The sequence below is a fragment of the Vicugna pacos genome, chromosome 16, assembly GCF_048564905.1.
Source record: "Vicugna pacos chromosome 16, VicPac4, whole genome shotgun sequence".
NCBI lineage: Eukaryota > Metazoa > Chordata > Mammalia > Artiodactyla > Camelidae > Vicugna > Vicugna pacos.
The window spans coordinates 46,934,334-46,949,778 of NC_133002.1; the positions used below are offsets into that span (position 1 = coordinate 46,934,334).

Here is a 15,445-nt window from a genome sequence, read left to right on the forward strand (position 1 = left end):
TGCAAATGACAATCTCCTGTTGTACATTAAAAATATAGCATTCTATTTAATGCACCAACTTCTTGTGAGTTTAGCTAATGTGAGTCATTGCCCCTCCGCTGGCTCACATCCATGTTCAGAGACCAATGTGCTTGCAAAAGTTCAGGCAATACCAGGATGTAGTAGTCTGGTGCACCTTTGCCTAAGTGTCCTACAATCTCACTATGGACCCACTTACCATTACTGCAGGGAGCTGGGAATGACAAGCCAGGAACAGAGACTTGAAGAGCACAGGTAGCTTTCGCAACCAGTGCCTGTTTCCCACAGCCTTGCCCAACAACCATGTTATCAAACTCTTCCATAACATCCAATGGTATCTCTTACGATGAGCAAGGTTGTGCATCTTTTTGTTTGCTTAAGAGCCACTATTATTTTCTTTTCTGTGAACTGAGTGTTCATTGTCATTTGAATTGTTGATCTCTGTATTTTCATCTCCAACCCACTTCTTATTTGTCCTAGTATTTGAGTTCAGGTATAGATCTGACTTTATTTTTCCCGAACGGCTACCCAGTTGTCTCAAAATTGTATATAAAATAGTCCATCTTCTCATCAGTTTCAGATGCCACCTTTATCATATTAAAAAGTCCTCATACACATGTATGTATATTTCTGGACTTCTCTTTTTTTTAAAAAAATCTTCTGATATCATGTTTTTTAAATTCTTGATTCAGCTGATTCTTTGGTATCATACCAACTCTGCCTGTCTCTGTGTAGGTCCTGGGATCATGCAGGTGAACATGACCTTGTCCCTGTGGTCAGCAAGGGGCATATGTGGTGCTCTTCTATCCCTCCTCTGGCTGCCACTCAAGCTTTCAACTACATCCACTGCTCTTCGTTGTTAGGGAAGCCTGTGCAGAAAAGGTCTGTCCATGCCAAGACTGCCAACTTCAGGTGTTCCTAAGTGTTCCATCCTTGGGCATCAGAGGGCTGCCGGATCCCCCTGCCAGCTGGGGAGGATGGGCCCTTCAAGTCCAGGCCTCAATTCATTTTTTCCTGGCCCTGCAGCAGCTCTACCTTCACTTCAATTTTTACCCTGCCCTCTTGGACAGCTTCAGGTTCCTTTCATCATGTCAGCTTGCAGGACTAGTTGAAGAGCCCTCGAGGAAGATACCATTTTATTTTCTCTGACTTCCTCTCTCTTCTCTGTGACCCCTCCCTCTCCTCCTCAATTCTCCTTTCTTCCGCCTTCTTTTTCACAGTCACAAAACAAAAGCTTCTACTTTTTCGAGTAGCGGAAGAACTGGGTCAGTCGATCTGACTTTGCAGGGGGCGGGGGGACTATTTTTCCAGGAACATAATGAGGGGTGTGCCTGGATCAGCAGAGTGACTGCCTCCCCCCACTCCTCCTGAATGTACTTAGGATCCTACCCTGAAACATAAGACTTTGTGTGCCAGAGAGCAAGTTTCCTGTCCAGTTAGACTGGATCCATAAAACTAATTAGACTCATCCAAGAACTGGGCTTTTCAAAACTTACCTGACAGTATTGAGTACACACTGTGTGCCAGCAAATCCCCACATCCCCACCCCCATCTTTCAACAGCCCTAAACAGAAGGTGTCACACTTCATAATGATGCCTGATTGTGTTCATTCTAAGATGCACAACTGTTTCACATCTTGACATCTCAGAAACCGGGATGCCAGGGAAAGAACTGTGCTGTTTACATGGCAGCATGTCTTTGTTTCCTTCATTCTTTTTTTCTTAGGGGTACACAAATTGTAACCTCACAATTGATGGCATCTGAAAGTCATGAAATACTATAATACTAAAAGCCTCTTGTGTGTGACATGGATTATTTCCTTTAATCATCACAGTACCTCTAGAGTGGAGGTATGATTATCCCTACCCTGCAGGTAAGGAAACTGATCGGAGGACTAGAGTAGCTGGATCACATTCGCACACCTAATAAATAATGCAGCTGGTATTTCACAAGATTTACCTGGCCCACGATTCTAACTCTACTTTTCCTTTCACAACAAAAGATTCTGGGTCTTGAATAATAATACGCTTTATTTTAAAATGCCAATGTGTGAGTGGCTACAATCAGGTAACAGCAAGGGAAGTTCCATGAGGGCCAATATGAGTTAAAATCCAGACTAGAAGGGATGAAGTGCAATGTGGAGTTGAATCCTAAGTGTGGAGGGAGGTCTGAGGTCAGTGGTGGGGTTGGGAGAGGCAGTGTGCAGAGGGGAGGAAGGAGAGGCCCTCAGAAAGGGAGATGAGAAGGAGGAGGGTATGATCTTGTCAGATTTACCCTGAAAATCCCTCCTCTGGCAGGAAGACTGGCTCAGAGGGTTGGAAACATTTCCCCAAGTTCAGCCCAGTCCACCTCCCCACCCTGAGCTTCTCCCTATCTGATTCCTCTTCTTTCTAGGGTAGGAGGAAAGAGGGAAATCGAGAGAGGAAGAGATACAAACAAGAACCCACTTCCCCCTTTGGCCCATTTAATTATCAAGACAGTCAAGTGCCTTTCTCTTCCTCTTACAATAGTTATTTTCCACTTAAATATCTGTAGAATTAGTTTATAGGAAGATAAATGTGCTGTGAAAATAACAAGCCTCAGCTTCATTTTTTGTATCTGGAAATGCTTGTGAATCTATCATTGCAAATGACACCCCTATATGCAAGGAGGAGAAGGGACTAGCTCCTCTTTTAAAAAGGAGATCTAGCAAGGCTCAGTGCCCCATTGGCCCCTCAGCAGAGCTGGGGATCCCTACCAGCTGACCACGGCCACATGCCCACTGTGACAGCAGGCACTTTCCAAGCATCCCACATTGACTTCCGGCAATCCTTACAGGAAAGGCTCAGAGATACTGAATGACCTGCCTAAGTCCCCCCAGCTAGTAGGTGAAACAGCCAGGATTGAACTTGAGTCTGTTTGACTCCAGAACCCAAGATGACTCCACTATATCCGTTGCCTGAACTGACAGATTCTCTGAGAACTTGTTCTCTGGTTCAAGGGCTGCACCTCCACCACCACAATGTTGAGGTTGAGGATAGGTTTTTTGTTTTTGTTTTTGATGGAGGTATTGGGGATTGAACCCAGGACCTCATGCATGCTAAGCATATGTTCTACCACTGAGCTATTCCTTGAGCACATTGGGGCTGAGTTCGAAGCCTCTTTTTTTTTTCTTTCTTTTCTTTCTTTCTTTTTTTTTCTTTTCTTTTCTTTCTTTTTTTTTTTTTTTTCCTTATACCTTTTCCCTGCTTCCAGCTGGACTCAGGCTCTGCTGCTTCTAGAAAATTTTTATCTGTCGGTAAAAACAGGTATATGTAGGAGGCAGGCCAACAGTTTACCCAGTCCCTGCCTCAGAAGCCTTCCTGGCCTTCATAAAATGATCCCCTCCCCTGGCCACTCCACCTACTAGAGACCAAAGGAGTTGAGAACAAGTCTCCCCAGAATGTGTCGTTTTGGCATGGGTTATTTTGAGCCAGAGATGATGGAGGCCCAAAAAGACACAGGAAGAGCTTTTTACCTCTCCAACCACCTAAAAGAATTTACATAGGGAATCTGGCTCAGAGAGAGCTATTCTCAGAGACACATTTTATCTGAATGACCTATCTGCATGGCAGAGCAAACATCTCATTACCAAACACCTGCTCTTCTTTTTGTCCTGTGAGGTACCCTTCTCCACTTCGAAGCATAAGCACTTATTCCGTTCCTTAGCTCAGGACGGTGTATAATCCTCAACTGCCTTTGGGTCTCATGTTCTTATGGGATCCCTGAACATACATAATTAAATTCATTTTTCTCCTGTTCATCTGTCCATGTCAATTTGATGATTAGACCAGCCAAAAACCAAGAATGCCGGAGGATGAGTATTTCCTCCCTGGCAGGATGCAAATCAAGTAGGATAATAAATAATACCAACCTGGAGATGAGCAATTTTATATTTCAGCTCATATGTTTCTCATCCATTAATCCATTTTGTCCAGTCTGAACCCTGTGAGGAAGGTAACAAGTACTACGCTTCTGGTTTTACAGGCAAGGAAACTGAAGCCCGGAGAGGTAGGCTGAGTCCAAGGTCAGAGGAAGAGATAGAAGGTAGATTTGCGCTTGGCCTATTAAATCCCCAGGACTATGATACTTTCTAATAAGCCACCTTGCCTTCCCAGGGCTCAGACCCCAGTAAGAGTTGGTTGGATTTTATTTTTTCTTGACTCAGCACAGGGGGAGGAGGTGGAGGACTGAGGGAAAGGTAACTCCAGAGGACTTTGAGAGGAGGGAAGGGAGGGGTCAGCAGAGGACCAAATGAGGATGCTGGAATCCTGGGAATAGTGGGAGAAAGAAACCAAAGAGAAAAGCCAGATCACTTTGGAATTGTCCCTGGGGAGGTCCATTGAAACTCAAAGCTAATGTGGAAAGGCATCTTCTACCTGCTCATGGCCCTGGAGAGAGAGGTAATTTACAGACGTTTCCTAGGAGGCTTGGGAAGAGCACCTCCCTCTTTCCCAAGGCAGGGGGGGTCCTGCCCAGTTGCCCTGGTAGTGGCCACATTGTGAGGTGGTTCTGGTTACAGGCTCTGGGGTTGAGGTGAGAGGAGACCGGTAGTGGGGGCAGTGACAGCCTCCTGGGCTCTGCCTGCCCCTACCCCCTGCCTGGGAACTGCTGCTACCCCCACCATCATGGGCAGTGCTTACCACTGGGAGGCCCGTCGCCGGCAGATGGCTTTGGACAGGAGGAGGTGGCTGATGGCCCAGCAGCAGCAGCAGCAGCAAGAGCAAGTGCGTGAGAGGGGCCAGGTTCACTGGGGTCCTTGCAGGGGTAGGGAGGGAATGGGGAGGGAAGACAAGACTCCTGGGAAGCTGTTTATTATCTGGTGAATTTTGTTTTGCTGGGGGCTGGAGGAAAACAAGTTCCTTTGATGTTCTCTTGTTTGTGTGTATGTGTATTGGGTGGACTCAACTTTGCTGTTGTATTAGACTGAGGCCTGCTATGGGATTGGAGGATCAGGCTTGGGAGATTTTAAAGCTGTACTGTACTATAGCCTGGCTGCTATAGACCTTGAAATGTGACTAGTGGGACTGAGGCACTGAATTTAAAATTTTATATATATTTAATTTATTTAAATATCAATGAAAAAACCCACACCCAGTTTACATACCAGAAACTTTCAAAGTATGTTTGGAACAGTTTGGATATGTGAACCTACTTTTTTTCATTGTAAATTATATGAACTCTAAATATAGATTAGATATCTTTAATCAAAATGTAGTGTCTAAATTAAGATGGGCTGTTACGTATAAAATGGATCTTGAAGACTTAATACAAAAACAAAGAATATAAACTATCTCACTAATTTTCATATTGCTTTTATGTTTTGGATGTATTGGATTGAATAAAATATACTATTAAAATTAGTTTCACCTATTTCTTCTTACTTTGTTATGTGGCTACTAGAAAACTTTGTTACAGTTAACCAGCATTATATTTCTCTTGGACAGTGTTGTTTCAAAGCGTTTGCAAGAAATTATTCTTTACCCTCTAGCACTGCAAAACTTTCAGTGTGCAGCTCCCAAACTGGGAGGTAGGTGGTCAGAGGCAGCTGTTTCCTGGGCAGGGGCTGTGCCAAGGGGTATTGTCACTATAGAAAGGGTTCCTGGGTGTTGTGGTGGGGGAGGGGAGAGAGCTCTGCTCCAGCCTCAGCCTCCAACTCCAGGGAACAGAGACACCCCTCCCGCCAGCCACCTCCATCTCTGGATTTGCTTGCCTTGCTTTCTGCAGTGTCTCTGGCAGGTGGGTGACTGCGTGGGGAGGGAGGAGGGTGCCACTTGAGGGGCTTCTTGCCAGGAACTGAAGAAACTCCAAGAGGATGAACACCAATCTGAGAAAAAAACCCAGCCATCTCGGCAGTCGCGGCAGGAGTCGCAGCCATCCCCGGTGCAATCACAGTCGCCAACGGCGCAACCACCGCCGGCGCCGCCGCCTCCTCAGCCAAACCAACGAAATGCTCAAGACCTTCTTACTCAGCTCACCTCCCAGTGCATTCTCCAGGATTCCAAAAGGCCAGATCCCCAGCTTGGCTTGGTGGGGACCCATCAAGCTGGAGGGCAATCCAACCTCTTTAACAAGGACACTTTCCAAGGAGAGATGACAGATCCTCAAGGTACTGGTAAGTGAGATGCCCCAGAGTCCGAGGTAGTGAGGAGAGAGCCTCTTGCTCCCATCCCAGCCCTGTGGTCCAGAATCCACATCTGTCACTCCACCCCCTGACTCTCTCTGGCACCTTTACTTGGGGGTCATTCCCTCTGGGTGGTTTTGCACAAGCTAGGGCTGCAGAGAAGCCTGACAGCTTCTGCAGAGGGTGGCTCAGAAGATGTCAGTCTCTCCTCCAGGGCGAGGGTGACAGAGCAGGTAGGGGTGGTCAGAGGGTGGGCCACAGGTTGTAGGCTTAGCACAGATATCCTGAGCTTAGAACAGGCAAGCATAGCGTGGCTTCCCAGTTGAGAATTTTCAGGATAGGGCTGGGTCTGTGACCCCAGACACATGGTAAAGAGTCCAGCTCTGCCATGTTCCATTCTCAGAAACTGCCGGATGAGTAATATGTGCTTTGTTTCATCATCAGGTTTCAGGAAATCATTCCAGTCTAGCCCAGATAAATGCACCAAGTACCCACAATTGACGGTGAGACAGATTCAGAGTGTGAAAGGCAGAAAGATTCTGGCTGCATGTCTGAGTGTGATTGCGTGGAAGCGTGAGTGGATTCTAGAGAGGCTTCCTTGGCAGGAGTCAGAGGAGGTGACTGAAGTTATTCAGTCACTTCTGGATGGCCCATTCCTCCATTCCTCACCCCCATAAAAATGTCTAAGTAGAGCCTGCTGCTCAGTGCTAAGTGAAGGGGATGATAATCTATCTGGAAAGATAGGGCAGATACCAACGGAACAAAATCAAGGGGCTGTTTGAAACACTGATTGGGGGAGAGCCAGCTGGAGCAGGAGGAAGGTAAAACCTGATGTTAGAGGTTATGGGCTCAGTCAGAATCACCACTGCCTGGTAGCATGATTCAATCTCTGAGCCTCAGGTGCCCCATCCAGAGAATAATACCACCTCCTTAACTGAGGTGTCATGAGGACTGAATTAAAAGGGAAGGCATCAAAAGCACTCAGCTAGGACCTGGCTTATTGTAGATCATCAAACCCAGAAAGACTCCTCAGAGTCTTGAGAATTACATAAAATGGTATGAGCTTTGGAAAGGTTTCTGGCACAGGTGCAAAGGATCCAAGAACTGATTCTAGCCCTTTTAAGACGAGGACTGGGGGACCAGTGAGGGGCAGTCCATATAGCTCAGTGGTAGAGTGCATGCTTAGCATGCATGAAGTCCTAGGTTCAATCCCTAGTACCTCCATTAAAAAGAAAAAAAAAATGAGGACTGAGCTGCTACATTTCAGTTTGATTCCTCTGGATTCAAAGGGCTTAATACAGTGTTCTGAACCCAGCTGGCCCGGGAACTGCTAACTTGTTTTGTCTTCTGTCTCCCTTTTCTCAGTCAAGGGATTACACACAGCAGTGGTGATTCAGAGCTAGACCCCAAGACCCCATTGGCCATCAGCAAAAATCAGATGAGCAACCCTACCTCCTCACCACCCAGCAACATCTCCACTCCAAACGCCAACCCCTCCTGACCCACTCTAGCTGAGGAGGCTAGCCAGGAATAAAATGTGATTTCTTCCTGGAAAGAATCAAGAGACTGGTGGGGCTCTGTGAGACTGGGATGAGGGGGAGGCAGCAAGAAGACCATTGAAGGGGATGGGAAGGGTTTGAGAAGAAAGGAGAAGGCAATTTCTTACTACTCTTGGCAAAGCCAACTGCCCCTCAAGTCTACAGCTCCACTACTGGCCCTCATTAAGCAGTGACAGGTCTGCCAGGGACTTCAGACTTATGACTCTCACTGGAGCCATCACCCTTTCCCCCTAGCCGATGGGGAAGGAGGGGTTGCATCACACCAGAGCAGGCCTGGGGCAGCATTAGAAGAAATGGCAGGCAGGGACCTCCCCACAAGATCAGTGTAATGCCTGGTCCACAGTGGGCACTCTGCTGTTGAAAAGATGGGAGGCAGGGGTGGAAAGAATTGAGGAAAGGGGGGCTATAGCCTCAGGCACAGCACCTGGCCCTGGGAAGGGGAGGGGGACTAGCCACCTCCCCAGATCCACAGGCCTCTTCCTCCCTGGGTCCCAGCCTTTCCATGTAGCAGACACAACCAAGAGGCTCCAAAAGCCCCAGCACCCCCTTCACCACTTCCTGAAACTGACACATCCAGGGTCCCCCAGCCCTGCCCCCTTCCACCTTGGACTGGTGAGGGGGGATGCCAGGGTCCTTTCATTGTAGCCCACACAGCATCACTTTTGGGTCAGGCTGAAGGAGCCCCCAGTACAGTGTTTCCTGAGAGGAGCAGTTGGGGCAGGTGAAGGGAGGGTGCACAGAACAGGAATGTTAAAGTCGGATGGGACCTCAGAGACACACAATGAGAGAAAGGGAGAAAGGGATAAAGCCAGTTCCTAGGAGCAAAATCTCAGAAGCCAGAGAAGCAGGGTGTGTTATCGAGGGGCTCAGGGCCTGGGGAAGAGAACTTAATGCCCGCCTGGACATTAAGAAACAGCCTGGGAGAGGGGGAGTGTCCACCAGCTCTCTTCCCACTCACAGGAGACCTTTTTTTTTTTTTTTTAATACTGTTCAGTTTATTAAATACAATATAAATCCCTTACATTTGGTGAACTGCACACAGCAGAAGCTCCAGCCTGGACTTCGTGGACTTCTGTGCTCTTGCCAGCACCACCTTGACCCCAGTTACCCAGGCATGAGAGCCTGCAGACAGGACAAACTCCCTTCCCCTCGTCCCCCCAGCCAGCTAGTCACTAGGTTCTGTCACCACTTCGCCCTCTCTATCCATCCTACTTCAAATTCAGCTTCCCCACCACCTAAGCTCATCTCTCTGCCTGTCTGAGTGATAGAAACCAGAGCCATCTTGAGTAAGCAAATACCATTCTTGTTCAGATCAAGAGCAGGAGCCTGTGGGAACCTGGGGGTCACCTGGGGCTTAGCTGCATCTGAGTGACAGCAAAGAGGAGAGGGTCCAGACCAGTCCCTGCTGATAGGCAGCTCCATACTGTCAATGTCAAAGCAGAGGCCTCTGGGAGGAGAGGGTGGGCCCTGGTGCTAAGCGGTGGGTGCAGCAGAGCCCAGCAGTTCAGCTCTGCAGGCTTTCAGCAGGGGCGCAGCTGGACCCACCATTTGACCTGCCTGTGTCCACTCATATGGTTCAGGGTTGTGGTTTCCTTCAATAAATACCTTTTAAAATAACTCTGGCTTTGTCTCGGTTTTTCCTGGGAGTGCCAGGTGTCCCCCGCCCCTTCCCTTCCACTTTGGTTCCTACTGTGAAGAGAATAATACAACTTTTATGGAGATGAGAAGCTTTAGCTGGAGAACAGCTCTGACTTCCTAGGAAGCCAGACAGTCTTTAACCAGGAAGGATGCAGAGCCAAAGGGCCTTGGCCAATCTTGCTGTCAGATGGGTGGGGACAAGTTACCAGAAGAGAAGTCGGGCATCATCATCACTTTGTCACATGACCAAAGCAGGGAGGCATACAGAGTATCTATGGTTCCCTCAAGGGCCCTGGGGACAGCCCTGGCTATCCCACAAGTCATTTTCCCATCACTGGGTGGAGAACCTGAAAAGGACCCATATATTCAAAGCCAGATAAAATGAAAGCTTTCTCCACATTCAGGCAGGAGGAAGGCCAGCCCTGGAGGAGCTGGGCAACCAAGGTGCTCAGCATAAAAGGGTGGGTGCCAGTCCGTGACTCTAAGGCAGCTTTGGGGAAACATCAGGTCAGACTTTCCTCCAGACAGATCAAGGAGAAAATCTGGTGCCAGACTATAGAACTAGGCTTCTGTTCCTGTAGAAATTAGAGGGTGTGCTGAGGGCATATGGGTGGGGAGGGTATGACAAAGCAGGGCTTTTCCTTTGGCAAAGTCACCAGAGCCCTACTGGGCATCATAGACTGTCATGGGAGATGTAGACCCGGCGGGTGCCTGGAGCTGGAGGACAGCAGACAGGTCATGGCGGGTGAGGGACCAGCAAGTGTGGCCCTGATGTGTTTCCCCGGCAGTCCACGTATTCATAGCTCTGGAAAACCAGCTGCTCTGAATGGCTCAGGTAGGAGCAGGTCAGGGTGCCCCTGGAGAGGAAGCAGACTCTGATGCTGTGTCTGGGAGGAAGAGGAAAGCCCTGGCCCTGCTGCTTTCTGGGGAGTGTTGGATTCCTCAGATGCCCAGCCCTTCCTTCTGCTCCCCACTCTGCCAAGGCCACTGGGACAGCTGCCCTACCTATGTTCTGGGCAGCCCTATGGCTGTCATATCAGTAGCCCGTTAGCAAGGTGGGCCCTAGAGAAGGGGCTGGACCTGCTATTCCTAAGAGTCAATAGAGATTCATGGGGTCAGCTTGGATGACTCTCCTCCCACAAGGTGGAGCTGCGGGGAGATGGAGTCAGAAGTGGAAGAGGGGCTACCAGGGCTCCAAGCCCTACTTACTGGATGTGCAAAAGCACGTGGTGGACTTTGATTTTCAGCCAGGTACAGATCTTGCTGAGAGAGACAGAGAGAGAACAGGAGACCACGTTTCACACTGAGCAGCCTGTCAGCTCAGAGGAGACCTATGGTCCCAGCCCTCTCACCCCCTGGGCTCCTCTCCATCAGGGGCCCCAGATGCCACTCCCATCCCATCCCTCTCCCTCTGTCTAAGGTAAGCACGTTACCCCTGCTTCTCCAACCCCCACAGCTTGGCCCACACATGTGCTGGCCCTTCCCCCAGCATAAAACAGGACATTCATCTTCCTCAGTGAGTCAGGGTGAGGGGCCCAAGGTCATGTACTATAAGGATTAACTAAATTCTAGGCTGTTTTTCATTCCAATCTAGGTCCAAACAGGCAGAGGCTGGGGACCCTGAACCCTTGAACACTGCAGTCCTTGCCATGAGAGACCAGGCCAGATGCTGGCTGTAGGGTTTGCTAAACAATCAGGAAATCTGGGGATTCAAACTGGGTTTCCAATCAGGAAAGAGGCTCAGGGAGAAGAGATCAAGGGCTACTCACTATGTGTTTTCATCCCATATCCTGTTGGCTACTGCATAAAACATCTGTCAACCAAAGGGGCATAGAATTAGCCCCAACTCCAGCCGCCCCCTTCCCACTACCACACACTTCCACACAGATATGGATGGGGCTGCCAGGGAGAAGGAGTCACCTGTTCACTGGCTAAAGGGCCGATGTGTAGGAGAAGGCTGTCAGAGACCTGCCCCACCACGAGGGACAGGTGCAGAACCTCGATGGTCAGCTGGGTCACAGTGATGGGGTAGTAGTTGTTATTGGAGATGTTCAAGATATTCTGGTGAGGAAAACAAGGGAAGGGAGGGGTGAGGGTAGCCATCCTTGGAAAGATAAAGTCAAACAGTTTCAAAATACCTCCAGCCTGAGCCCTACCCTCAATATGTCTTCAGTTGCTGAAGCTCCAGTGCCAGGAACCCCTCTGAGGGGCTCTAAATGGCAAAGGGTCACCTTTAACGAAGACATTAAACTGCTCCAAAATCCAGTCTCCCCCTGCAAGCCTCTGTCCCGTCGGTCCTGCCCACCCAGGAGGTCTCAGGCACACCACCCCCACTGCATCGTGATTTACCTCTTTGGCCTCGATTCTGACCCCTCACTGTCCCAACTCTACACAATCTGTTAGAGGGCTCATGGTTGCCCCTGCTTCCCCCCAGGCTACTGACACCCTCCGGGTGCCATAAAAGCCCCAGCTACTCATGCCCAGGGTCATAACACTGGACGAGGGCTACAGAGAAGTGTTGCTAGGAAGGTGGATCGGAGCCCAGGAGCACAGGCACCCACCCACCGTTATGTTGAGATGGATGTCCGACTCGTCAATGACCACTGTGGAGGAATTGAGGCCCCCAGGCTGCACGGCGATAGTCCGGGGAAACAGGAAAAAGACGATGAGGGAGGAGGTCACCAGGCAGACGAACACTGCCAGGAACACGGAGAGCTTCCTATGGGAAAGCAGGATCCGGGATAGAGGAGTGGAGAAGTCTGGACACCAAGGAAACCTGGGCCAGGAGGGTTCAGACACTCTTCTCTCTCTCTCTATACAAGGCCCTCCTCCAGGTTCCCCCTCACAACTGTACATTTAGCTCCCCAGATGTGGAGGAACAGCATAGGCTCAGATGTGGCCCAGAGCGGTAGAGGAGCACAGGATTGAGAAGCCAGAGCCTGGCTTCCATTCCCAGCTCTCTGTACCCACTGGCCCAGTAACTCTGAACAACCTACTTAACCTCCCTAAGCCTCAGTTTCCTTGTCTATAAAATGGGAAATAACTGTACCTACCTCATACGATCTGTTATGGGCTAAGGCACTAATCCCTGGTCCTGGCACGTAGCAAAGGCTTAACTAATGCTAGCTCCTATCACTGGAACAAGTAAGTCTACATGAATTTTGAGAGCTCTGAATTTTAATATGCATATTCAGAACAGGACATCATCTGTCCACCTAATTCAAAATTGAGATATGCATTAAAGAGACAGCACCTTGTTAGCATCTTAAATAAGGGGCATTGCCAGATTTGGATTCTGGTGCAGTGGTGGGGGAGGGCTGGGTGGTGACTCCCAGACAGAAGTTGAGGACCCTAGGAGGAGGTTGTGGGGATCCATGTCAAAGGGAACCAGATGACAAACAGGGTTACAGGTCCCCCAGTGAAACTCAGGGCTGCCTCTGAGGTTCTAAAGTGTTCCAGAACAGGGAGCAGCTGGTTTTCCATCCCTGTGGGGAAGAGAACAAGCAGGTCTAAACTGCCATATAGCAAGGGAAGCTCTTAGGAAAAAAAAAATCACTTCCCCAAATCAGTTGGAACCAGAGCCACTCCCTCCCTCCTGGAAGGACTTGCAGTCAAGAGGTCCTCTCCTTCTTCAAAAAGGAGCCATGCTTTTTGGAAGCAGTGATGTTCAGGGAAAGGATACTAAGTAGCCTCCAGGTGGTATCTGCTGTGCCCCAGGCTTCTTAATTTAGCAAAATCCTTGGAAATAGGGAGCTAATACATCTGAGCCCAATGAGGCTCAGGCGTTCTAGGGGAGAACCAAAGGAGAAAAATTGGTGGGGGAGGGAGAATGGGGGAGACAAAGAGGAAAAACTCCCAGGGGCAACACCCTGCAGAGCTGGGGTAGGAAGAGGGCCTTACGTGTGCCTGGGCTTCAGCCTTTGGTCCCCATAGGGGATGAGGGCCACCAGCTGCTTCTCTAGCTCTGTAGAGAGAAAGAAGGTAAGAGGAAGGGCCACAAAATGTTCATGACAAATGTTTCGTGGCCAGTTTGCCAGAAGCACTCCTCCATCCCACAGAGCAGTGTCAGATGCATGCTGCTTCTGCCCTAGACCAGGACTGGGGACACTGGGCTGTTAGCAGCTCAGCTTTGCCATCTCTTGAATGGAGGTGAGATTTTCATGAACAGGTGTGAAGAATCTCTGCAAGTCACTATTAATCAGAGCAGCCTAGCTTCTTTGAAGAGGTCATTCCTAAGGCAGTGTTGCTAAGGGAGCAGAGAGGCTGGAGACTCCCTGGGATTGGGCAGAAGGGGCTCTCTGCAGGGAGCCCAGGGAGGGTTTGCATCTCCTTGACCAGCCTGTAACTGAGGGACTAAAAGCTGGGAGACCTAACTCCATTCAGAGGAGACTGAGGGGCCTGGCCCTGGCCAGCTGGCTGCTAAGAGCGTTTCTTAGATCCCAGGTTACTTCCAGAGCCTGGGGCCACTCACCTTGAGGGATCTCCCCACTGCCCTGGCAGGTGGGACAAGTCACAAAGCTGGCACCAGCAGCCCTTTCACAAGGCACACAGGAACAAAAAGACTTGCTGCTGCTGGTGCTGGAGTAGCTAGCAGCCTTGCTGCCAATGGCTGGGTTGGGGGCCAGGATTGACTTGTTCTCATCCTCCCGAGACCCCAGCTGGGAGAATGTCTCACCCATCATTCAGGGGGATTTTTCACTGATGAGAAAAGAACAAAGTTCAGTTAGCACTGATGCTGGGCGTCACCCTGGTTTTAGGTTCTTGAGACTGGCACAGAACCCCACCACGATTTCAGTAAGATCAAACCTAAGGAAGTGAGGGTATGGAAAATCAAGAAGGTATACATGACCCTCGGATCAGAAGTCTCAATGCATTTTAGCTCCTTTCAGGAGAGCTCAATCTGCCTACAAGAGGGAAAAGCAAAGCAGAAGTTATTTCACTTTAAGGGACTTTCCTAAGTGAAAGGCACAGCACTTATTTTGTTCTGGGGAAGTTGCTGAGCTGTCATTCATTTCAAGGGAAGGAAGTTAGATAGGGCTGGCAGGCAGCAGCCAGGAGAGCCCCTTCATCCTCTGAGACAAGATAACTCTGAAGAGGTCTCTAGAGCACCGGGGCAGAAGTGCCCGAGGTCTCCCAGCCCAGGTGTGGAAGGAAAGCTTCCATTCCTGAGCCTGGGGAGGTGCTGGCTTAATAGGAAGGCAGGGATTCTTTGAAATAAGAGAAAGGAGGCCAGACTGGTCACAGGTGTGGCTAAAAACCCCAAAATGGTCCTGGAAGGGAGCATAAACCTCCTCTTCATTACTTTCTGAGGTGGTGTGGGAAAGAATGCCTGGGGGAGGGTGGTAGCCATGTCAGGGTCAGTACTTCATTAGGAAAGGTCAAAATTAAATCCAGATTCTTCCCAAAAGACTGGTGGCAGATGAGTGGGCAAGATGAGCCACACTCAGACCTTTTGGGCTAAAAGAAAGGCAGCCTCACCTGGTTCAGGTCTGAGATCCTAGGGTCCTCTCAGCTGTGGGCAAGATTTCTGGAGTGCGTCTTTGGGGAGGAGGGCCCGTAGGGCAGGGTGGCTCAAGGGGCCACTGGCCCCCACCTCCAGCAAAGTCCTGCGGGAGCGAATGTGCTGTTAGGGAAGTGGGGAGCAGCGACTCTGGCCTCCCCAGGGACCCAGCTGCTTCACGCCTACCCTGGGGCTCTGCCATGGGTCGGAAGGGTGGGGCGGGCGGAGAGGCTTCTTTTCAGGATTTCAAGTCCCACCAGAGACCACCAGAAGCCGTTAATGGAGCTTGGTAGCCGCGTGTGCCCGTTGTGTTGGGCTATGAGGAGGCACAGAAGGGGCCTAGGCCCTTACCTCCCAAAGGGAAAGAAGGAAAAAGGGGAGTCCCAGAGCGCCTTACCTCCGGGCGACCGCAGCGACAGAAGCGGCTGCAAGCTGAATCGAAAGTGCGGGAGGCAGGAGCTCGCCCCGAGCTTAGACTCAGTGCCTTGGGGAGCTCCGCCCCGCCCCCTCCCTCCCAAGGCCCGCCCCACTCACCACAGCGGTCAGAGAATTTCTCGGCTCTTAGGCCATGCGAGGTCCTGGACGCT

General features: G+C 50.0%; 2 protein-coding genes across 5 annotated transcripts; one reads left to right on the forward strand and one right to left on the reverse strand.

Moving 5' to 3' along the window:
* The first annotated feature begins 4,593 nt into the window (after positions 1 to 4,593).
* On the forward strand, positions 4,594 to 7,719 carry CCDC200 (coiled-coil domain containing 200). 4 transcript variants are annotated; one of them, XM_072940067.1, is made up of 4 exons: positions 4,594 to 4,764; positions 5,831 to 6,152; positions 6,606 to 6,664; positions 7,527 to 7,719. In XM_072940067.1, exons 1-4 carry the CDS (start codon positions 4,666 to 4,668, stop codon positions 7,551 to 7,553), a joined length of 507 nt encoding a protein of 168 aa, XP_072796168.1. In that variant the 5' UTR covers positions 4,594 to 4,665; the 3' UTR covers positions 7,554 to 7,719. The 4 variants fall into 4 exon arrangements, with proteins under 4 accessions (XP_072796168.1, XP_072796169.1, XP_031541129.2 ...); XM_072940068.1 differs by having other exon boundaries at positions 5,831 to 6,146; XM_031685269.2 differs by lacking the exon at positions 6,606 to 6,664.
* Positions 7,720 to 9,002: 1,283 nt separating this feature from the next.
* Positions 9,003 to 15,339, reverse strand: TMEM106A (transmembrane protein 106A). The gene is made up of 9 exons (XM_006199186.4): positions 15,256 to 15,339; positions 14,837 to 14,964; positions 13,830 to 14,056; positions 13,259 to 13,322; positions 11,924 to 12,077; positions 11,279 to 11,419; positions 11,128 to 11,171; positions 10,568 to 10,621; positions 9,003 to 10,215 (listed from the first exon to the last, which is right to left on the reverse strand). The coding sequence occupies exons 3-9, from the start codon at positions 14,038 to 14,040 to the stop codon at positions 10,095 to 10,097; spliced, it is 789 nt and encodes a 262-aa protein (XP_006199248.1). The 5' UTR covers positions 14,041 to 14,056; positions 14,837 to 14,964; positions 15,256 to 15,339; the 3' UTR covers positions 9,003 to 10,094.
* Positions 15,340 to 15,445: the final 106 nt, after the last annotated feature.